The sequence below is a fragment of the Hippocampus zosterae genome, chromosome 3 (assembly GCF_025434085.1).
Source record: "Hippocampus zosterae strain Florida chromosome 3, ASM2543408v3, whole genome shotgun sequence".
Lineage (NCBI taxonomy): Eukaryota > Metazoa > Chordata > Actinopteri > Syngnathiformes > Syngnathidae > Hippocampus > Hippocampus zosterae.
Genome location: NC_067453.1, coordinates 12,812,387 through 12,835,294, shown reverse-complemented (window position 1 = coordinate 12,835,294; position 22,908 = coordinate 12,812,387). Strand labels below are relative to the sequence as shown.

Genomic DNA, 22,908 nt, shown 5'->3' with positions numbered 1-22,908 from the left:
GTAATATTTAATTATATGATTTTACACCACGATTTAACACCTAAAAAAAGAAAATTACGTTTTGTTTGTTTTAATAATGTATACTGACTGTTAAAGGTGGTTCAGTTTTACCTTGTCCACGTGCCTCGGAGAAGTACCGGAAATAGCCGACTTTTTCCGAAGAACCACGATGCGTTCGTTGTCGTAGTAACCCGTGTGTTTTCGCAGTTCGGACAACCCCACTGAAAAAAAAGGCGTATTACTTTTCCGTGGTAAACACTTTCGCCCAGTCCGTGTATGACCATGATGATGAACAACTTTGAATTCTTATCGGAAGGCCTGTCAAATGTTAAAGTGCAGAGACGTCGGGACGCAGAGGCTCGAAGAAGAGAGAGGCTGTTCGATGACAAACTGAGGAGCATCGGAGTAAGTTGTTTGTGTTGCACGTGTTCTGTACCATTTTACATGATTCTTATTAAAAAAAAAATTAGGTTGACAAGGAGTTTCTTGACAAGCAAGTGGCTGAGAAGATGGCAAGGAAAAAGGCAGAAAAGGAAGAACAAGGAGCTCATGGTGAGCGAATTAAAAAAAAAATATATATATATTGTCCTGTAATTAAAACATAATTAGACTGAAAATGTGGCACGAAGTATGATTTTTGTAGTTACCTATTTTGTTTTCAAGTTGATGTATTTCTGTCGGGTAATTAAAAAACGACACAAATTATATACATTCCAATCACATGGGTGAATACTTTTCAGAAGGTCGATTCCTGCAATTTTTATTGGAAAAAACCTTTGCTTGTTTCTTATGTAATAATACATTATATATATATATAATCTCCATATCCCCCATCCCCTCATGTCAAGAGTCTGGGTGTCATCCTTGATAGCACCCTCTCCTTCACCTCACATATCAACCACATCACTCGTTCTGCATATTATCATCTTCGAAACATCCACCGGCTCCGCTCTTCTCTCACTCCTCAGTCCACTGCTATACTTGTACACACCCTCGTCACCTCGCGACTCGATTACTGTAATTCCCTTCTGTTTGGTCTCCCTCAAAAAACCCTCCATAAGCTTCAGCTGGTCCAAAATTCAGCCGCCCGCATTATCACACTCACGCCATACATAAACCATATTACACCTGTCCTTCAACATCTCCACTGGCTCCCCATTTTACACCGCATTCAATATAAAATCCTGCTCCTCACATTCAAATCCATTCATGACCTAGCCCCTCCATACCTATCTGACCTCATCCATATTCCTACGCCTGTCCGCTCTCTTCGTTCCTCCTCCTCTGTCCTCCTCTCTGTCCCCCCTGCTCGCCTCGTCACCATGGGAAATAGAGCCTTCAGTCGCTCTGCTCCCCAGCTATGGAACTCACTCCCCGCTGACCTTCGTAATACAGCCTCATTAACACATTTCAAATCCCGCCTCAAAACACATCTGTTTCGACAAGCCTATTCACTCAGACCATAAAGCCATTATTTTATTTATTTATTTTTGTTGTATTTTTTCTTATCTTATTTGATGTAGTTTTTAACATTGTACTCTTGTTGTATTAACTGCTTGTTGTAAGGTGTCCTTGAGTTTCTAGAAAGGCGCCCACAAATAAAATGTATTATATATATATATATATATATATATATATATATACATCTTCTCATGGTCTCACCACCCGTGGGAGGGGTCAAAGGGGTCGGGTGCAATGCGAGCTGGGCGGCAGCCAAAGGCGGGGACCCTGGCGGTCCGATCCTCGGCTGCAGAAGCTAGCTCTTGGGACATGGAATGTCACCTCTCTGGCAGGGAAGGAGCCCGAACTGGTGTGTGAGGCAGAGAAGTTCCGATTGGATATAGTCGGACTTGCCTCCACACACAGCCTAGGTTCTGGTACCAGTCCTCTCGAGAGGGGTTGGACTCTCTTTCACTCTGGAGTTGCTCACGGTGAGAGGCGCAGGGCAGGTGTGGGCATACTTATTGCCCCCCGGCTCAGTGCCTGTACATTGGGGTTCACACCGGTGGACGAGAGGGTTGCATCCCTCCGCCTGCGGGTGGGGGGACGGGTCCTGACTGTTGTTTGTGCATATGCACCAAACAGCAGCTCAGCATACCCACCCTTTTTGGAGTCCTTGGAGGGTGTGCTGGAGAGTACTCCTGCTGGGGACTCCCTTGTTCTACTGGGGGACTTCAATGCTCACGTGGGCAATGACAGTGAGACCTGGAGGGGCGTGATTGGGAGGAACGGCCCCCCCGATCAGAACTCGAGTGGTGTTTTGTTATTGGACTTCTGTGCTCGTCACGGACTGTCCATAACGAACACCTTGTTCAAACATAAGGGTGTCCACGTGTGCACTTGGCACCAGGACACCTTAGGCCGTAGTTCGATGATCGACCTTGTGGTCGTGTCATCGGATTTGCGGCCGCATGTTCTGGACACTCGGGTGAAGAGAGGGGCGGAGCTGTCAACTGATCACCACCTGGTGGTGAGTAGGCTCCGATGGTGGGGGAAGATGCCGGTCCGTCCTGTCAGACCCAAACGTATTGTGAGGGTTTGTTGGGAGCGTCTGGCGGAATCCCCTGTCAGAAGGAGTTTCAACTCCCACCTCCGACAGAGCTTTTCCCATGTTCCGGGGGAGACAGGGGACATTGAGTCCGAGTGGACCATGTTCCGTGCCTCTATTGTTGAGGCGGCCAATCTGAGTTGTGGCCGTAAGGTGGTTGGTGCCTGTCGTGGCGGCAACCCTCGTACTCGCTGGTGGACACCAGCAGTAAGGGATGCCGTCAAGCTGAAGAAGGAGTCCTATCGAGCCTTTATGGCCTGTGGGACCCCAGAGGCAGCTGACGGGTACCGACTGGCCAAGCGGAACGCAGCTTCGGTGGTTGCCGAGGCTAAAACCCGAGCATGGGAAGAGTTCGGTGAGGCCATGGAAGCCGACTTCCGGACGGCTTCGAGGAAATTCTGGTCCACCATCCGACGTCTCAGGAGGGGGAAGCAGTGCACCACGAACACTGTGTACAGTGGGGATGGGGCGCTGCTGACTTCGACTCGGGACGTTGTGAACCGGTGGGCAGAGTACTTCGAAGACCTCCTCAACTCCACCAACATGCCTTCCTTGGAGGAAGCAGAGCCTGGGGACTCTGAGGTGGGCTCTCCTATCTCTGTGGTTGAAGTCACCGATGTGGTTAAAAAGCTCCTCGGTGGCAAGGCCCCAGGGGTGGATGAGATCCGCCCAGAGTTCCTCAAGGTTCTGGATGTTGTGGGGCTGTCCTGGTTGACACGCCTCTGCAACATCGCGTGGTCAACGGGGAGAGTGCCTCTGGATTGGCAGACCGGGGTGGTAGTCCCTCTTTTTAAAAAGGGGGACCGGAGGGTGTGTTCCAACTACAGAGGGATCACACTCCTCAGCCTCCCTGGTAAGGTCTATTCAGGGGTGCTGGAGAGGAGGATCCGTCAGGAAGTCGAGCCTCAGATTGAGGAGGAGCAGTGTGGTTTTCGTCCCGGCCGTGGAACAGTGGACCAGCTCTACACCCTTAGCAGGGTTCTCGAGGGTATGTGGGAATTCGCCCAACCAGTCTACATGTGTTTTGTGGACTTGGAGAAGGCGTTTGACCGTGTCCCTCGGGGAGTTCTGTGGGGGGTGCTTCGTGGGTATGGAGTACCGAACCCCCTGATACGGGCTGTTCGGTCACTATACCACCGATGTCAGAGTTTGGTCCGCATTGCCGGCAGTAAGTCGGAATCGTTTCCAGTGAGGGTAGGACTCCGCCAAGGCTGCCCTTTGTCACCGATTCTGTTCATAACCTTCATGGACAGAATCTCTAGGCGCGGCCGAAGCGTTGAGGGGGTCCGTTTTGGTGGCCTCAGTATTGCATCCATGCTTTTTGCAGATGATGTGGTGCTGTTGGCTCCTTCAAACAGGGCTCTCCAACTCTCACTGGAGCGTTTCGCAGCCGAGTGTGAAGCGGTTGGGATGAAAATCAGCACCTCCAAATCTGAAACCATGGTCCTCAGTCGGAAAAGGGTGGAGTGCCCCCTCCAGGTCGGGGGGGAGATCTTGCCCCAAGTGGAGGAGTTTAAGTATCTTGGGGTCTTGTTCACGAGTGAGGGCAGGAGGGAGCGAGAGATCGACAGGCGGATCGGTGCAGCGTCTGCTGTGATGCGGACGTTGTATCGGTCTGTCGTGGTGAAGAAGGAGCTGAGCCAAAGGGCGAAGCTCTCAATTTACCGGTCGATCTACATCCCAACCCTCACCTATGGTCACGAGCTATGGGTCGTGACCGAAAGAACGAGATCCCGGATACAAGCGGCTGAAATGAGTTTTCTCCGCAGGGTGTCCGGGCTCTCCCTTAGAGATAAGGTGAGAAGCTCAGTCATCCGGGAGGGGCTCAGAGTCGAGCCGCTTCTCCTCCACATCGAGAGGAGCCAGATGAGGTGGCTTGGGCATCTGATTCGGATGCCTCCTGAGCGCCTCCCCGGTGAGGTGTTCCGGTCATGTCCCACCGGGAGGAGACCCCGAGGAAGACCCAGGACACGCTGGAGAGACTATGTCACCCAGCTTGCCTGGGAACGACTCGGGATCCCCCGGGGAGAGCTGGAAGAAGTAGCTAGGGAGAGGGAAGTCTGGGCTTCCCTGCTAAAGCTGTTGCCCCCGCGACCCGGCCCCGGATAAGCGGTAGAAGATGGATGGATGGATGGATGGATGGATGGATATACATATACATATACATATACATATACATATACATATACATATACATATACATATACATATACATATATATATACACACACACACAGTAATTTCTTCAGATGTGGAATTAGGATGTTCGGCATTATGAAATATAAAATCATGAAATATTTCGCTCTTGATAGAGTGAATCTAGGACATTTTTGAGTAGAAGTAGTGGAAATAAGTTCAGTTTTCTATGGCATTCGAATTCATTGAGATGCATTATATAGTATAACACATAAAGCCCTCCTCAAAACTCACTTGTATTCTTTGGCGTTTGACTCAGCATGACTTAGATTTGCTCTTGATTTTACTGCTTGGTGCTTTCTACCGCCTTATTACTTATTACTTATTACTGATTCGTCTTACTGTTTATTGTATATGTTAAATCGCTCCATGTACAGCACTTTGTATGCAGCGATGGCTGTTTGAAAGTGCTCTATAAATACTGTTGACTTGACTTGACTTGACATACAGATGTTTGAGGGGAAAATAGTTCAAGTCTGCGACATCAATATGAAATGTTTTCAGCGCAGCCGAAATGCTTTCTGGGTATCCATTTTGGAATTAAAGAGGGAAAAAAAACAACTATCCTCAGGGGACTTAGGTTATTAATGCAAATATATGTTGGAACAACTCTGTGCTTTGTGGGTCAAATATTTCAGGACATTTTGGTACAGATCCCTTGGTTGCATCCAATAGTAATTAACAATGGCTTCAAGGTGCAGTAGTTGTTCGGACATTTGTCACACAGTTCTGAAGTTCGAATCTGGTCCTGCAATTCAGAGTCTCCCCGTGCTTGTGTGAGTTTTTCCTGGAGTATAGGAAAGCTGGAGAGCTTCCTATGACGTTCGAGAAGAATGCATATTAGGTTCATTTAATGAAGACTCTAAACTTCCCAGGAGTGTAAATAATTATTTGTACATCTGTGCGATCATTGGTGGCTCTAGACTTTTTTTTCCTTGGGCTGGCCAAGGCTACTTCACAGTGTCCGCAAATCCAAAAATTTGGAAACACGAGGTCAACAATCAACATCCATTTTATGAGTGAATACAACAGACGCGCACACATACAGTTACTCACACTCACGGCAATTACTCACTCATTTCACATTTCTTTATTTGGGCTGGCGCCCAGTTCAGGGTGTATCCCACCTACTGCCCGAAGACAGCGGGAATAGGCTCCAGCATGCCCGTGACCCTTGTGAGGCTAAGCGGATTAGAAAATGGATGTGTGGACTTGTTCAGTCAGATATCTCTTTTAGTCTCACACTTGGCTTCCTTTGTTCAAGAATGAATGACTCTGCTGTTTCCTTCTTGTATTGCCAAATCCATCAATTTTAGACATCATCTTTTGCTCAATGTCTTTGACCCAGCTTAAAGCAAGATTTGAAATGTTATGTCATTTGAGGTGAAATACAAATACATTTATAACATGTGTTTGAAACATTTTCTGTCGTGTCATTTCCTTCCGACTGTCACTATTGTTGTAGAATGGCATATTGGTTCTCTGGCATCAGAGTTGCCCAAAGTGGTGTTTTCCTCCATTCACCAATCTCGGCTCATTCTTGCTCTCTCAGCACGACCAAGAAAACGACCGGGTCTCCAGTCTTATACCGAAAAGACTGAGGGACTCACCCCCGCCGTACCACCCCTGCAGACTAAACGTGCACCCACTTTCTGAAGCAGCCACCTCGGACGAGGCGCTGGCCTCCCCAAGTGGAGCGCCACTGCCTTGAAAATTTCCGTGCGCTCGCTCACACATGCATGTCCGATAAAGGCGCGCTTTGAGCGGGGGCCAAGTGTGGCCTCAATGGTCGGAGCGCGTATCTGGCAAAGAGGCATTATGAGCAGCCTTCCTTGCTGAGGCGCCGGCCTCTCTGGCGACTTCATTACTATTTACCATTTCATGGGTGGTAGGCGCGGCAGCCATGGACAGGCGGAGTTTTTGTGAGCCAGGTGTTTAACTTCCAGATTAGAAACATTTGCCACCAAAATAACTCATATTTCTGAAGAAATTAAATCGCCTTTATGGTGATGGTTGTAAATACTCAGATATATGGCTATAATCAACTGTGGAAAGATTAAAATAGCAATTCACACACATTTTAACAGTCAAAACAAATAGTTGACATGCTGAAGTAGTCTATAAAACTGTTGCATGACCTGTTTACCAAGAGAGGGTGTGGACGGACGTAACTGCAGTGCTGCATGTCGGGCAGCGCACGGTTGCCGTTACATGTCGGTTATCTGGAGTGGCAGCCGGGGGGTCCGACCAGATTTTGGGAGGTCCAATTAGATTTAGAGGGATGCCACTGCCACTCCTAACCATACTCTGTCCTTAGCTCACCCGGTTGCATGCTCATGCTGGACAAACTACTGTACTGAAAATGGATAGATGGGTATCATACTCTGCGAGAATGTTTGACTAAGCAGGTCTCGGTGTTCCCCACAGATGCTGCTATGTTGGACAATATAGAACACGCTTCTCTGCTCCATACTCAACAACTGAAGGTCAAACATGACATGGAGAAGGCCATCGTGGACTACCGGCGTCAGTACCAACAGCCTCATGGCGGGAAGGAGTTGGACGCGAAAGCGCAGATGATGATGTTGCCTGGTCTGCTCGGCGAAGACCCAGACAGCAGGAGACGAGCACAGAGGCAGAGGGAACAGCTCCAAAGGTGGCTGATCCAGCAGCAGGATGAGAAGGGTGCAGAAAAACACAGACAGAAGATGGAGAGTAGGTTTTAATAACAAGCTAATAACACACGCACACACCCACACACCTGAGCTCACTAAATGTCTGGGCCCTCAGAGCTGCAGGACGACCGAAGGAGAATCGACATGGACAATGAAGCTCTGCAGCGGCTGAACAAAGAACAAGAGAGGAGAAAAACAGCAGCAATTGCGACTCAAGAGTGGAATCGGAACACGGTGAGTCATGGCTTGAGGCTCAGAATGTGGTTAACACAGCGTCGATGCACAACACTGAGAAAAATAGAAAGCGACATAAAGTACATTGTGTTTGTGACCGCCAAGTTTTAACTTGCAACTCCGAAGCTCATCTCAAATTGAATTGCAAGAATCTTTGTGTGGTGGGCCTGACTGAAGAAAACACAAGGTGGCCAGCAGTGCATTATTTGCCCACATGCCTGTCTTCCCATTTGAGTTTCCCAAATGATGTGTGGGCTTAGAATGATGCGTAAGTTGACGATGTGCACAAGCTAATGGTGCGAGAGCCTGTTCATCATACAGTATATAGCTTTAATTGAATTTTGCTTCAAAAAACCCCAGACCGAGCTAAAATGTTGAAGCTTGGATTTGACTCTGCTGTTAGATGATCAAGACCAAAGAAAGGCATCTTCAGGAGCGTAATCAAGACATCCAGCAGATAGATCGGCACACAGGCGTGATGGGAGCCCCTGGCCTCAACCCCAGCATCGACAGGAAGCCGCCTCCTGACAGCTCAACGCAAATCTCTCAATTCTACAAACATCAAATTGAAGAGAAAATGGTAACAACCACAGAATTACACCCGAGTCAAACATGTTCTCCATTTTAAGTATTTAAAACTTGCTCGACTTGGAATGCACACGCATCATAGAGGGCGGAATTAGAGAAGAAAAGAGAAGAGATGCGACACGATGGCATCCGTCTGGATTCGGCTCGTACAGCTGTGCTCTTGGAGAGGCAGCGAGCCCGACACAGGAAGCAGCTACGACGACATGTTGACACGAGCAACAAAGAGCTGGCTGCAGCACAGCACAGGTAGAACACACACACACACACAACAGAGCGGTCTGTTTGCTTATGGACGCTTCATAAGTCATGTTTCTGTATGAAGGAAAGAGGACATTGGAAGGGGACACATTGATGAGCGATACTTCTCCCAATTCAACACGAGCAGCCGCTGATGACAACGATGATGATCCAAAGCCGAGTTCCTCTGTGTTCCAAAATAAAAGAGTGCAAATGTGTGCATAGAAATACAGTGCCTTTTCAAGATACAATGTTTTAGTGGCAGTTTTGGACAAACGTCACAATGAATGTGACAAGACCGCTCTTGTTATCAAAACAGTAAAGTTTATAAACAAATATCAGCAGAGAGCATTTCCTAACCGCCTCATACAACACATTTGAATCATTCACTTCTTAAATCACAAGTAAAGCGCACGCACGCAACTGCAAGCTCCACAGTCAAAACATGATTCTTTTGGGGTCTTGCGAATCACTTCAAGAAAAAAATCTCTGTCTACAGATTGCCAAAACAAAGGGTGGCGCCATAACCTCAAAATGAAAGGCCATCCTTATAGCCACTTGGAAGCCTGAAAATTGATTTCCAGACTCAGAGTAGCATTTAGAATACACTGCAAACAAACGTCTGAACTTTTGATTTTTGGCCAGAGTTTTCCAAGAACCATAAACACAAATTGTTGTGACCAAAATGCATGTAAAATGTTTAAAAATAGTGCGGGTAGTTTTCATGGCGATGTCCAAAGCGAAAGCACCCGAAGCAATTCTGCGCCCTGCCATTACGAAGTGCAAATTCAAGAGAAATACCCAATCATAAAAGTCCTAAAAGAGCAAAGCCCCACATTCCTGCTCACAACACAGCAGCAGAATTCAAGAGTCTCTTCCAAGGACGTATGCTGGGATAAGAGCAAAAATAATTTCCATAACCACACTCTTGTTTCTAGAAAGTATTTTCAGACACAAACTTGTCCCATTTCCTCTGCCACAAATCCAAAGCTTCGTTCTGCAGTTCTAGGCTGAGCGAGCTGTATCTGGAAGAAAACAATGATATGTCAGCAGGAGAGCTCGGACACATTCTTCTCTTCACATGGGCGACACTCACAGAATAGAGTTGATGGCAAGTTGTTTGAGCGTGCCTAGGTGGGACCTGTTGCCCCCGAAGCCCACAAAGGCCTCGTAAAAGTCGTAGGAGAGGCCGGAGGAGCCGAACATTGCCGGGTCATCGGAACTGATGACCATTGGATGGTTCTGGGACATCAGCGCCCCTGCCGGGTGGTTTCGTAGGTCATCCACCAGCTTCAACACCTGCTCCACGACAAGATGAATTTCATCACTAACTGACATTGGGTTGTAAAATTCTGATGTAGAACATTTCTTGTGATGGATTTTTTGGGGAGTGTGCGGTGGGGTTATTTGTCTGTCTATAAACTACACTCATCAAAGTTATATATAAAACAAGCACGGAAATATTTCCCTCTGCATCTATGAGTTTCTCTTTTTTCATCGAACTACTGATGTGAATTCAGATGCACCTGGATGCACCTGGCAATTCTACGCCACGGCAAAATACAACCACAATAAGAAGTCTACAGTGAACCTCATCACAGAGGGGAATTGTTCCAGACCTACCCGCAACAGGTAAATATGAATCAGTCATCCATCCATCCATCCATTTTCGGAGCCGCTTAATCCTCACTAGGGTCGCGGGGGGTGCTGGAGCCTATCCCAGCCGTCTTCGGGCAGTAGGCGGGGGACACCCTGGATCAGTTGCCAGCCAATCGCAGGGCACACAGAGACGAACAACCATTCGCACTCACACCCACACCTAGGGACAATTTAGAGTGTTCAATCAGCCTGCCACGCATGTTTTTGGAATGTGGGAGGAAACCGGAGCACCCGGAGAAAACCCACGCAGGCCCGGGGAGAACATGCAAACTCCACACATGGAGGCCGGAGCTGGAATCGAACCCGGTACCTCTGCACTGTGAAGCCGACGTGCTAACCACTGGACTACCGGGCCGCCCTGAATCAGTCATATAAAAAGTATTTAAATAAATTCTTAAAAATAAAATTGTTTAATTCTATCCATGCCACACGAAACCTCTTAAAACACACCGTTTATACATACCGGTAGTTTAAATTATAAAATGTATAGAAAATACCAGAGATGGGTATTCCGTCAGTCCTTGGGAGACATCGGTCCATCGCGGATGGACGACCATTTTTTTCGGTTGGAGGACGTGAAGATTTTTTAAAAGGATGGGTTAAGCAAGGACGGAAGTGGGTTTTCGTCTGTCCCTTAGGTATATGGTGTCGGGAGGCATAATTGTATTTTTTTAACAAGCTATTTCATCTAAACAGTACTTTTATAGCAACACTGCTACCTAGTGCACAGTCAGCGAACATAAAGTGGGGGACTGGGATGGAAGTGCTAAAAAAAAAATATATATTTTATTTTTTGAATAAAAAAAACTGGACGGACAGGATATTATTATATGAATTAGGACGGAGGAACGATGATGGGCGGGTACCCAAGTCGCGGACAGGAGGGCAGACGGACTGGCAAAATAGTGTCCATCTCTGGGAAATACTGTCCATGTAACAATGTTTTTGTGTCTTATTGTTCTGCCATCAAAAAAAAAAAAATGACGTATCTGGCCATGGTAGGTAAACTGTGATATAGTATTTGAAAACACTATTGACACAGCATTAATACAGCTGTCAAATGCTGAATGACGTCAAAGAGCGCGTGTTTACATGTTTGCACAGGCATGTAGAAGAGTATACATGAGACCACGTCTACCTGGTTGGATATGGGACACACTTCCACAGCCACGCCTCTCTTCCTGGACAGCTCTCGAGCCAAAGGATGACGATTCAAAGCAAACCCATGGCCGATACGTGAAGTATTAAACATAATAGCGTCCAACAAGTTCTGGTCCACCTCGGTGCCCTCCAGATCTACGACAATGTATTGCAGAGAAATATTTGAAATTCAGAGCTTCTACTTTTTCCCCTCAATGTGTGTCATTGGAAGCAGCTTGAGCTCTCACTTGTCTCTCCAGCGTGGAAAAAGTAGGGAAGTGTCACGCCCATCTCTCCTGGTAGCGACAGGGCATCTCGGAAATACCAAAGCGGGTTTCCGTCATCTTCACGTCCGACCTGCGCATAGGACGTGTGTAACGTTAACTCAACATATAGTTTGCTATATATTATCACTACATACAATAAATAGAAATGTTCAGATGATTTGTGTGTGTGATTTTTTTTTATTATCGTTCATGAAAACAAAAGGAATAAGTAAAACTAAAAACACATTTTTAAACCAAAATGAAAAAAATTATTAAACAAAAAAATACCCAGTGAAACTACTTCTTATGACTATCACACTACCTAGAGTTAAATAAATTTCGTCTGTCAGTTGGCTTGCATTGATCATTTTAACTGTATTTATTTTGGTATTGCTATCCATCCGGAAAGAGGAAGGAAGGTCAAACAGTTGTTTTAAAATTGTAGTTTACCTTTTTTTTTTTAACAATGCTTTGTCAAGTTGAATTAAAAACTAATTTGAAGGAAAAATATAAAAATATTATAACCCTGGGCGGCCCGGTCGTCATTGTCCGTAGGTGTGAGTGTGAGCATGGATGGTTGGTTGTCTTCGTGTGCCCTGCGATTAGCTGGCAACCAGTGTCCCCCGCATACTGCCCCAAGACAGCTGGCATAGGCTCCAGCACCCCCCGCAACTCTTGTGAGGATAACGCGGGTTGGAAAATGGATGGATGGATATTTTAAAATGGCACCGGCCATAGATACAGAGTCATTTTTCCCCATAAACCAAAAAGTATTTACTTTCAAACATTCAATCCATTTTTAGGAGCATTTATGAGACATATATTGCCATAGAATGCTCTCCCCATTAAAAGCAGGCTCAGATACCTGAGAGGCCAACATACACAACAGCAGCATAATTTTTTCATGTTAAGATTAGCCTTAGCCAAGGTCTCAACACCAGGGTTAATGACGGCGGTTCCAGTGAAGCAATCGTGACTAAAGTTGCTTAAATGTAAATTGCCTACCGAAATCTGTATCTAGTTTTTCACCTAAATTTTATGGCTTCTTTCGTTGGACAATGAGGCAACCCTCGACTTTATGGGTAGTGTTTTTAAGAAACATGTTAAGAGTTAAGAGATAATGTAAACAGATGTAAACCATATGATACAACTATATTCTGGTAAAACTACTTGGCCATTGAAGAATAATTGTCAAGTCAAGTCAGCTTTTATTGTCAAAATTACTGTCCTCTCTCAGCCACAGTGCAAACATGTAGTGATTGCGTGTAGTAATCGTGCTGCTGCTCATAATGGTCTGAACTCGAAGTTCTTTTTATTTTATTCTAGAGGCATATTAAATTGTTGAAAAATCTAACCTTATCCTATTTAATTGTGTCATATTTAATTGTTTTTTTTTAATTACCGGTATGTTAAATTGTCTCATGTAAGGTTTGCGCTTTTGTATTTATGTACAACACTCTGTATAAGCAGCAGTTCTTCAAGTTGTACAGTATATTTTGTCAATAAAATTCAGTTGAGCTGGGTATAGAAAATGTTGGTTGAATTCCTTTGTTTACGTTTTGTGACTGTGGACTTTGGCCTCTTCTCGCACAATATCAATTTGCTTTGCGGCCATCTTGTGGCATTGTGTTACCAAGGAACTGCGTCAGAGTTTCTCACCAAGTCAAAGCCCACCATCAAGTCTGGGAAGTCTCTCTGCAGCTTCATTGCTTTTTCTACTACTGCCATCAACGCAGATGCATCTATCGTCCTTCAACAGAAGCCGCGGTTAGCGTTTACTTGCTTTATCATTAATGAAAAAAAAAACAGGATTCCAAAGGGTACCTGTGGACAACGAAGATGAATCTGCTTCCAAAGAAATCCGGGTGGTCGGCTATGAACTGTCTGGTGACATCCCCGTAGGTTTTCAGAGCCCAGGCTGAGTCGTGAATGCTGCCGTCCAGCTCGTAGACCTGAGTGCAGTCAATATGTTCTCAAGAAATGGCATATGTCCAAAATGTTCAATGTAGTCAAGAAAACATCGTACCTCCAAAAGTAAAGCGCGGACTTCCACATACATGACGCTATCCTTGTAGAATTGAGTGAGGCTGTGGTAGTAATAGTCTCTGAACACGGGCGCATATGTGATCAGACCCATCACGGCCCTGAAGTTCAAGTCAAACTTCTCCCAAACCACAACTTGGTTTGGATACAAGGCCTCATGATCACCATCAGTGAAGAGTGTCAGATTGGCCAGAATGCTGTAAACACAAATCGACTCTCAGCCCATGTCATACAATATGAACAAAAGTTATAAAAAGGGGCCAAACTGGCAGGACAGGTTGAAAACAGCAATGCGAGGCATAGTGATCAACTGTACTGCATCATCCATCCATTTTCCATACCGCTTATCCTGTTAAAACAGTCACCAAGTGGGAACTGAGCCTATGGCTGCTGTACCAAAGTCAGGCAAGTGTGTGATACTTTGGTCATCTCAGTTACAATACATGAGAAAGTGTACATCATAAGCGCTGATTATTTCTAAAATCTCATGGCACAAATAAACATATTATCCATATTCACAGTCACAACTGACAATTTAAACTTATCAATATTTTAAAGTGAATCTTTTTGGAATGTGGGAGGAAGCCAGATTATCCTGAGGATACCCGCACACAGCGCAGGGAAAATGTGAAAACACGATACAGGAAGGCTGTAGCAAGATTTGAAGCCAAAACCTCAGAACTGTGGGGCAAACATGCAAACCACTAGTCTGTCACTACAAACTACAACAAACCTATACTGTACTTCTGTCAAGTCATATAAAATGACGTACAAGTACCGATATCGGATATTGCTCAGATTGCGTACCTAATGATCATATTCCATAAAACCTTACCTGTTGTCTAGATCTGTGATGTTGACCAGTTTGTTTCTGAGTGTTTCCATTAGGATCCACGCAGAGCAGTTAGGCACATTCTTAGGCTGCCCCGATGAGAAGATGAAGCTGACCGACCATTTGTCAGTGACGCACATGTAGCAGTTCGGCCGATACGTCACATTCTTCACAAGCCACTCGGGGTCCCCCATGGCAAGGTCATGGACATGCAGGGCTCCACCTGAAACAGAACCTCAATTACAAGTGTGCCCTTTTTTGAGGAGGAGTCATCTCAAAATATAAGATTCAATTAACATCTTTAAAAAGTATTCATTCACTCATTCATATATAGGTTGGCACAGAAATGGCCCAGTGTACTGTAGGTTGGGAAACACTGGATTAAATGAATAACCTTTGGGCATTTTCTGTAGCAGGCGAAAGATGGGACTGCGCTCGATTAAGGGTTTGGCCTTGAAGAAGTGCAGGGCAGGAGGGAATTGCTCTTTAGCCATCTCATCCTGCTTCATTTGGTACAGCCGAGCATCCAGGAGCTTTTCCAAGTCTGTTAGCACCATTTGCCCCCCTGTCTGCTGGGAGGCCTCCAGCTCAATGAGAGACTCCCTCAACTGGGGATTCGGCATGGACAGGACACTTGCTGCATACCAAAACAGCAGACAGGTGACAGCCGCGAGGGGGCGCTGCAACTCAGCCACCATAATCCCACTGGCAAACCACAGACAAGTGATGACCTTAAACACAAAGGAGCATTTTATTAAACTCTTTCAACGTCCCTGTGGATGAAGAAAACATGTTTTGTTGTTTAACGTATCGCCTAAAATTAGAGCAATAGGACTGATCCAGCTACCAAAGTAGTGCATTCATGTCAAATAATCGGTACTATGCGCAAATATTGGCACTGTGTCGACGGGATCTGAAAACGATCACTGTGAGGTAACATATCAGCGAATAGCTTCAAAAAGAAAGTAAAAACAAAATGTTAAGACAAAACCAAATAAAAGCGGAGCCGTTAACGCTTATTTGCATTTTTTTAAACAAAGGATAGACGTTGTCGACGTCAACGGATATCGCCCCAATGTGGATTTCTGAAACGCGACAAATTACCTTTCAACCGCAGCCAATGAATACTCCGACGAGCAGAACCCACGAGACGTTCCAGACTACTGGACCAGGTCGTTCTGTCAACCCCGACTCGCGGTCCTGTCAGAAGCAGCTCTCCTAAATTCAGAAGCCCCGCCTCTTTCAACATAAATTGGCTCGCGTATCACGTAATCAAAATTCTTATGGACAAATCTGAACGGGGGAAATGCAACATCAACTTACTTGACTGTAAGGGTAATACAATTCATAATCAGGTTGCATTTGTCCCTACCTAACCTAGAGTCACGGATATCTAGGGACGGCCGTTACGACAGTGGACAGTTTATCATGTTATCAGGTTCCAGGGTGCAGGTTAATTTCGCACCTTTGCAATGTTAAAACATGACAAAAAGTAAAGTGACCAAAACATGGTGTCGTGTTATCAAGTCAGGCACACGTGAGTCCAGCTGTCGTGTTAACGTGGGTAACTTTATTGAGCTTTTCCGAAACGTGTATACTCTCTCTCATCACTCTCTCGTCCCCCGCTCTCGGCGCACACCCATGACGTAGTCGCCCAGCGACTCTATCGTCATGCTGTACACAATTACACCACACATGGAGCATTTAGAAACAAAACATTCATTCATCTTCCGTACCGCTTGATCCTCACTAGGGTCGCGGGGGGTGCTGGAGCCCATCCCAGCCGTCTCCGGGCAGTAGGCGGGGGACACCCTGAATCGGTTGCCAGCCAATCGCAGGGCACACATAGACGAACAACCATCCACGCTCACACTCACACCTAGGGACAATTTAGAGTGTTCAATCAGCCTGCCACGCATGTTTTTGGCATGTGGGAGGAAACCGGAGCACCCGGAGAAAACCCACGCAGGCCCGGGGAGAACATGCAAACTCCACACAGGGAGGCCGCAGCTGGAATCGAACCCGGTACCTCTGCACTGTGAAGCCCACGTGCTAACCACTGGACTACCGGGATGATGTGAAGGAAAATTGTAAATAGTACTGCGATTTATCCATTTGTGTTCATATTGTATTTAATTGAAAGATGTTTGTTGTTGTTTTTTTTCTCTCTTTCTCCTTTCTACATACATTCTTGCTGCTGGAGGCTGTAAATTTCCCCATTGTGGGACGAATAAAGGATATCTTATCTTATCTTAACCACTGGATCACCGGGCCCTCAACCTAACTTTTATCATGTAAATCTAGGTGAAGGAATTTATAATTATATTACATAGGGGGCACCTCCCCTACAAGCAGTTGCCTTGTTTTGTCACCGATTTCTTGAATCCCCGAGACAAACTAAGTTTCAACACATGACTACAGCATGTGTAACACCTGCCAGACAGCAACTCCGTCATTTGAGGGAATACGAGAAGCTGTTTGGGATTTTGCTTGTACGTTTGATGGAAAGAATTGGTGGTAGGCTCACAAAGGGCGCTCTCTGAGGCAATAGAGTGCAACGGGCTTTAAAATGCACAGGCTTTGAGCTTAGGTCGTTTTAGTCGGTTAGTTCATCAAGACGACACTAGATTCTACACACTGTACCTTTAACTACTAAACTTCCACACTAGCAAATTCATGACTAAATTGTGAAATTTTCAACTGAGTAAATACTGTACATTTTTTCCCGCGTTGTTTGGTGATGGTGTGCTGTTAAATTTTGTGTGTGTAAAATATTGTCCTTGGCATAAAGTTGGGCAACATAACAGTAACCATAATACTAATTTAAGGTCAAACAGTTGAGCGCCATGGACAAATGCATAGTCTCTCGTTTTGACATTTTATATGTAAATTAATATCGGGTGGCTCAGTACTAAAGAGATATTGGCAGTACTGAAACAAAATGAATTGACTGCTCCTTTGAGATTGCAACAAAACACTTCAAATTGAGGGAACCTGTTTATTTCTAAGAAATGTACATATAGAAAATACTCCAGTCCATTTCCCAATCTCATTCAAGTAAAAAAAAAAAAAACAAAGCTGTAAACATCATTCAAAATTAGACAGGTAATTTCTCACAATACGAGAAAAAGCACATTTATATTAAAACAAGCACAAAAATATGGAAAATAGCAAATAAATACATTTCTCATCTAAATGGTTTTCACTAATAAATGAAAGGGCTTGCATGCAGGCACACACAAGCCCACAGATCAATTCTGCACAACAGACACACACGAGCACACACTCGCGTATTGTACACTTTAAGACACCACCACCCACAACTTCACATACAGTAGGCTTTGTTAGTTATTTTCAGATCTAATTGCAGAAGTGAAGACACGAACTCCAAACCCCACGGTATTCCCATTAGAGATCCACTACAGGGAGACAATTCATAATTTTAACCAATTCCCAAGTTATAACTTCTCACAACATTAAACTTAGGTAGCTTTTGCTACAAATGTTGTACTGCCTGCACATTGTCAAACTTCTATTGTCACATAAAAATGTGCAAATACATCAACACCATGTACGGCATAAGTACATAGTGTTGATGTAAAGCTATCATTTAGCATGTTTCAATGAGAATAATTTTATGTCACGATTGGTAGGTCAGTGAGCACAGCATCATTTGTCATTTGGCACAGCATCACAACTTTTACGCTAGATGATAATGCTAACATTTGATGAGTTAGTAACCTTAAATTAGAAGTGACGGACTTCAAGGACCCCGAAGAATCCACAGATTGGCTCATTGAAGGTAGACTGACTTGCTGCCAGACACAGGGAAAAAAAACAAAGGTGGTGGCTCACAGGTGTGTGTGTGTGTGTGTGTGTATAATATATATATATCCTTGGCATAATGAGATCAAAAACTCCCTAAATGAATTAAGCCAGTGTGATATCAAAATAAACCCAAATGAGTAATAAGCTATTTAAATTCACTTACAGTGACTTCATGAAAACAGGCTCTTTGAAAGTGAAACTCCTCACATGAAACTGAGATCACTTTACCGCAATCTGATCAGAATTGTTTCCTTAAACTGTACCCCTTCAAAACAATGGAGAAAAATACCCGTACAAAGTGTGATCCCTGAGAAGAGGAAGCGAATTGCAGAAGCAGATGCAGAGGGACAAGAGTGATCTTCATATCGAGACTGAGTGGAACGTCAAGTCTCTTAACATATAACAGGCAGGACATGACTCTTGAAAATGTTCCCTTCATTACAGATTAATCTATTCAACGAAGGGGTGGCGCAAATAGATTTGCATTTATTTATACATGTACAAGTATTTATTAAAAATAAAGACTTTCCAAGGCCACTCGGTTTCAGGAGATTTATTCTTTAACAAAACCTATTGCAGAATGGAGCCTGGTACAAATTGAAACAACCAGCATTATCATCACCAGTCCATAAAGGTTTGCCAAAGTCAACATTACCAGTGAAGGGCGTTCTATTGTAGTGTATTTTGTTGAGGATTGACAAAACTCAGTGTCTTGGTCGAAATGGATAGGAAGTGAATAGAAATAATTAGAATAGGTATTGATCCATATTCTTTCCCTCTCATTCACAGCTACTGTGCTCATCTAAGCACTCACTCATACATTCAAAGAAGCAACCAAGACGACCACACTTGTAAATTGTTTTGGTCGACAGTCTCACTGTAACCTCTGCTTCTTTCTTTACAGTACCTGAGTTTTAAGAATTTGAGTCAGTAGATAACGGCACAATGATAAAAAGGCTTGCACCTCCCTGTGCATATTTGGATTGTTCACAGTGGAAAGGGCAGTCCAGTGGTAAAAGTTTTGTGGAAGATCCAAGTTTATTTGGATGGTTTCTTCACAACAATACTTGTAAAGGGCTGCAATCTAAGCACTTTTGTTCACACGGCCTCAGAACAATTTAGTATTAGGATTTTTCTGGCAGGACTTTCAAGTCTAATGAAAACTGGAAGCCAGGGTAACAAAATTGAACAGGTTGCCGTACACTGTATGGCCCTCTGAAGACTTTGTCAGGTCTGTCAACACAGCCACCTTCTGGTTTGGTCTATCATGCCTGAAAGGGGTTAGAAGAAAAAATAAGGTTTGTCAAGCTAAATATGTTAATAGTGGTGGATGAAGTACATGGGTCAATATCACAAAGTGCCTCATCAGAATCACAGTCATGAAAATGTACAGTATATCTGTAGCTGTCTCTTATAATGGACAAACATACAAGTACTGGTACAACGATAAGTCTCATTGTAAGTGTTTACTTCATTTTAGACCAATTTGTTTGGATGCAAGTGATTTTTGCATGGCCGATAAACTTCTTTGCCAACTATACAGTGGAGGTAAAGTGCGACTAAATTATTTTTCTATTGTTTTATTATCTACAAGTGATCATGTATAGTCTTTCCTAATCATTTTACGCCTGACTCTAAAATGTCTGTCCACCCCATCATCAAAGAATAACTGCCCCTTTCTCCCTGGTTTCATTGACATCACATCCAGTCGTGTCCTTTTTCCAATGGAGGCTGAAAGGGTAGACAGTTGCAGAATATGTTTTTACACTTGCATTCTTTAATTTTCATAATATGTACTATAAATATTCTGAATCATGCTGCCGAGTGAGGGTACAATATAACATGAGAACCACATCACCCGAAGTGATGACCCAATGCAGTTCACACTTACTTGCTTGGTGCTTGAGCCGCCAGGTGCAGTCATCACCGGTTGCCTGTGACACACCGTGCATGAGATAACTTGTCAGACTTAAACTGGTCTTTTGGGTCGGATTAATCACATTTAAAACTTGTAGAGTCTGATCAAGTCTTATAACTGTGGTTATCGGGTTGGTCGTCCGTCACAAGTAAAACTAGAAGGGCCTCTCGAAGATTTGCTTTTTAATAACAAAAACAACAAAAAAGGAAAAACTTTATTTACCCTGGGTGTAGGAAGTATTCAGATGCCAAGCCTCTCTGCTGAATCATCACGCTTTGAAAGTGGCCACCAGAGTGAGGGTACATGGCCATGCGCATCTGACCGGGGGGGATAGGCAACTGCTGGGGCCGCTGAAGAGCTTCCATTAGGTGTGAGTGTGGTCTCTGTACACCGTATCGTCCTGGATCTGTGAAGGGAGGTCTTGCATATAGGACTCCATTCCCAACTCCACTGTGGCATGGCGGTGCACCATCAGGATGCATTGCTGGGTGCATAGTGCGAGTTTCATACATGAAGCCAGGTGGGATGTGTGTCCGGGAGGAGATTGGGTGGTTGTTATGAAGGCGGGTGGCGGCATTGTGGCTATCAAGATCCAGGATTTCTTTTGGACTTTCAGGTTGTTCCAAGCTCCCCTTAGTGCGACTACGCTTAACTGGGCTATCACAACCACCGTTTCTGCTTTCCCATTTCCTCTCCTCCAAGCCTCCAGAGACTGACCCAGCTTTTGGGGACAACAAACTCACAGTAGTGGAGAGATCACAGACTATTGGTGACACACACCCAGCATTGGCCTGATTGTTTCCTTTGGCACTCGGTGTGGGCAGGTAGGTAGTAGACAGCATGGGCTGCTGAGATTGCTGCCAAACATCTGAGGGATAACCCCCTCTATTGTTTGCAAAACTATGGGCCTGCGGTCTGGTGTAATACTGTTCCTGCTGGAATGGCTGTGGCGGGTACGTGTTGGTGTGGGCATGAAGATGCTGAGAGCCGGGCATGTGAAATGAATAGGCAGTTCTTTGTTGCTGGTGATAGCTGGAGTGGTCTGGGGTACTGTGGAGGGGGTTCAGGGTGTGGTTGTGATAAGGGTGGTGAGCAGAGTGAGAAATGGGCCTGGTCATGCTTGCCTGGCTATACTGTGGTTGTGGTGGATTGCTGTATGAAGCCATGTCTCCATTTAACATTTGGGAATGAGGAGGCATGGCACTGTTGTGAGCAGGTGCTGGCCCCCTTCCTGATTGCACACCTGGGTTACTACTCACCATCTGGGTTCGATGACTGTTTGGACTGAACGCTTGCTCTTGTTTATAAGCAGTATTAGAAGATCCAAATTTCATTGCCGGGGGACCTTCTGTATCTCGCTGACTTGCAGGCTCGCATGGTGTTTGAGCTCCATGCTCTGCTGGGCTTGGCTGGGAGGGTAAGTGTGGAGTAGGATGGCTGGGGGGCAGAGAGGTGAGAGGGGCTGGGTGAGGGGGTCCAGGTTGGACTCTCTTTGAGGCACCATGTGACATGCCATGCATAGAGTTGCTCTGAGTGCTTTGGGTGACATGTGGAGTTTGCAGTTGTGTCGTGTTCAGGCTCATCTGTGGAGGAGAGTTCTGATGGTGGTTAAGAGCTGGCCCATTCAGAGTTTCTTGGTTTGGACGTTGCTGGTGCTGTTTTCGGACATTCTGCTCATTATGCTGCTGTGTATTTAGCATGTGTGATGAATTGCTTTCAGATGTGGTATTCATGGATGGTGATGCACACTGATGACCAAGTGCAGGGCTCTGGAGAGGACTGCGCTGTGCATGCTGAGCAGTGTCAGGTGGAAAAGGATTCTTGAAATTCTTATTATTAACATGGAAGTGCAAGGACACAGAAGTGGATCCGTTAATTTGAAATTCATCACCTCCTTCTTCCATAACACACTCTGCTCCACTCCCTGATAGTTTTTGTCCAGACACATTTTCCTGAGGTCTTTGAGGGCTGAGCAATACTTCTGCTGGCCCATTGTGGTGTTGAGTGGGGTTTGGAATGGATGGGTGTACTTTGTTAAGTCGACCACTGTGGTCTGATGAAGAAGGCTCATTGGAAATGTCTTTAACAGTCGCTTTGTTTTCTGATGTTCCTGACAACAACAAAAAATTAAGGTGACATAAACATAAGCAGAAATGCCTCATTGTAGATTATCACTATAATAAAGTCTACAATACCCTTGAGAGTATTTTTCTAACAAAAAATATGACCCAATTCTGTTATTTCATTCATTACATGAGTAAATTTAGACTTCTCAAGGAAACAACTTATGAAACAGGATTTAATATATTACAGATGGACTTCATGACTTTAAGCTGAGGAAGACAAAGCAAAGATTTGCACAGTAATGCTCAGCTAATGCCAAATCTAAACATACTTTTTCCAACATAAAAACAATAACACCAAGTTCAATGCTATATCCAGTATTGCTTTACTTTTCCAGAACATGTATACTGTGCAAAATATTTCTGTATTAAAAAAAAAATCTACGGTAGGATGCAAGACACTAAACATAACTTTATAATATGGCGAGTTGATTCCTTTTGACCAAATGAACATGATAGTTAACCTTCCATTGAGTTTTGTAATCTAAAAGCAAACAGTAAGGCATTCTATCGAGCTAATGAGTATTGCATGTAGCTTTGACTGCGAGAAAGAACTTCAACAGAATAGACAATTTGTGATGACATAAAACGATGCCTAGAGGAGGGCGTGATACAAGTTAC

General features: G+C 44.7%; 3 protein-coding genes across 7 annotated transcripts in view; 1 reads left to right on the top strand and 2 right to left on the bottom strand.

Annotated features, from left to right (window-relative positions):
• Positions 1 to 15,672, bottom strand: part of ada2a (adenosine deaminase 2a) — a 273,392-nt gene extending 257,720 nt beyond the window's left edge. The window contains exons 1-11 of one of the 5 annotated variants that reach the window (XR_007961860.1): positions 15,523 to 15,672; positions 14,813 to 15,149; positions 14,422 to 14,641; positions 13,570 to 13,783; positions 13,368 to 13,495; positions 13,203 to 13,293; positions 11,526 to 11,634; positions 11,276 to 11,433; positions 9,575 to 9,777; positions 7,506 to 9,503; positions 5,739 to 7,404 (exon numbers count right to left, since the gene is read on the bottom strand). Coding sequence is in view for 2 of the 5 variants with exons in the window: in XM_052061735.1 (XP_051917695.1) it covers positions 9,413 to 9,503; positions 9,575 to 9,777; positions 11,276 to 11,433; positions 11,526 to 11,634; positions 13,203 to 13,293; positions 13,368 to 13,495; positions 13,570 to 13,783; positions 14,422 to 14,641; positions 14,813 to 15,116 (1,518 nt within the window). In the remaining 3 variants the exon portion in view is untranslated. Of the gene's footprint in view, positions 1 to 5,738; positions 9,504 to 9,574; positions 9,778 to 11,275; positions 11,434 to 11,525; positions 11,635 to 13,202; positions 13,294 to 13,367; positions 13,496 to 13,569; positions 13,784 to 14,421; positions 14,642 to 14,812; positions 15,150 to 15,522 lie in introns of those variants that run through there. The other 4 variants (XR_007961861.1, XR_007961862.1, XM_052061735.1 and 1 more) reach the window with 4 other exon arrangements.
• ribc2 (RIB43A domain with coiled-coils 2) lies at positions 197 to 8,707 on the top strand. Its single transcript, XM_052060352.1, has 7 exons — positions 197 to 405; positions 471 to 552; positions 7,172 to 7,459; positions 7,535 to 7,653; positions 8,057 to 8,233; positions 8,324 to 8,487; positions 8,564 to 8,707. The coding sequence occupies exons 1-7, from the start codon at positions 277 to 279 to the stop codon at positions 8,631 to 8,633; spliced, it is 1,029 nt and encodes a 342-aa protein (XP_051916312.1). The 5' UTR covers positions 197 to 276; the 3' UTR covers positions 8,634 to 8,707.
• Positions 15,673 to 17,402: 1,730 nt separating the features above from the next.
• Positions 17,403 to 22,908, bottom strand: part of LOC127598197 (chromatin remodeling regulator CECR2) — a 44,731-nt gene continuing 39,225 nt past the window's right edge. The window contains exons 17-19 of the mRNA XM_052061851.1: positions 20,387 to 22,274; positions 20,138 to 20,180; positions 17,403 to 19,517 (exon numbers count right to left, since the gene is read on the bottom strand). Coding sequence (XP_051917811.1) covers positions 19,512 to 19,517; positions 20,138 to 20,180; positions 20,387 to 22,274 — 1,937 coding nt within the window. The 3' untranslated portion in view covers positions 17,403 to 19,511. The remainder of the gene's footprint in view (positions 19,518 to 20,137; positions 20,181 to 20,386; positions 22,275 to 22,908) is intronic.

Bases quoted from the DNA above. Each gene is read 5' to 3' on its own strand.
- ribc2 (XM_052060352.1), top strand. From the start codon at position 277: ATGACCATGATGATGAACAACTTTGAATTCTTATCGGAAGGCCTGTCA. The intron at 406-470 runs GTAAGTTGTTTG...AAAAAAAATTAG, and splicing joins ACAAACTGAGGAGCATCGGA to GTTGACAAGGAGTTTCTTGA. The intron at 553-7,171 runs GTGAGCGAATTA...TGTTCCCCACAG, and splicing joins GGAAGAACAAGGAGCTCATG to ATGCTGCTATGTTGGACAAT.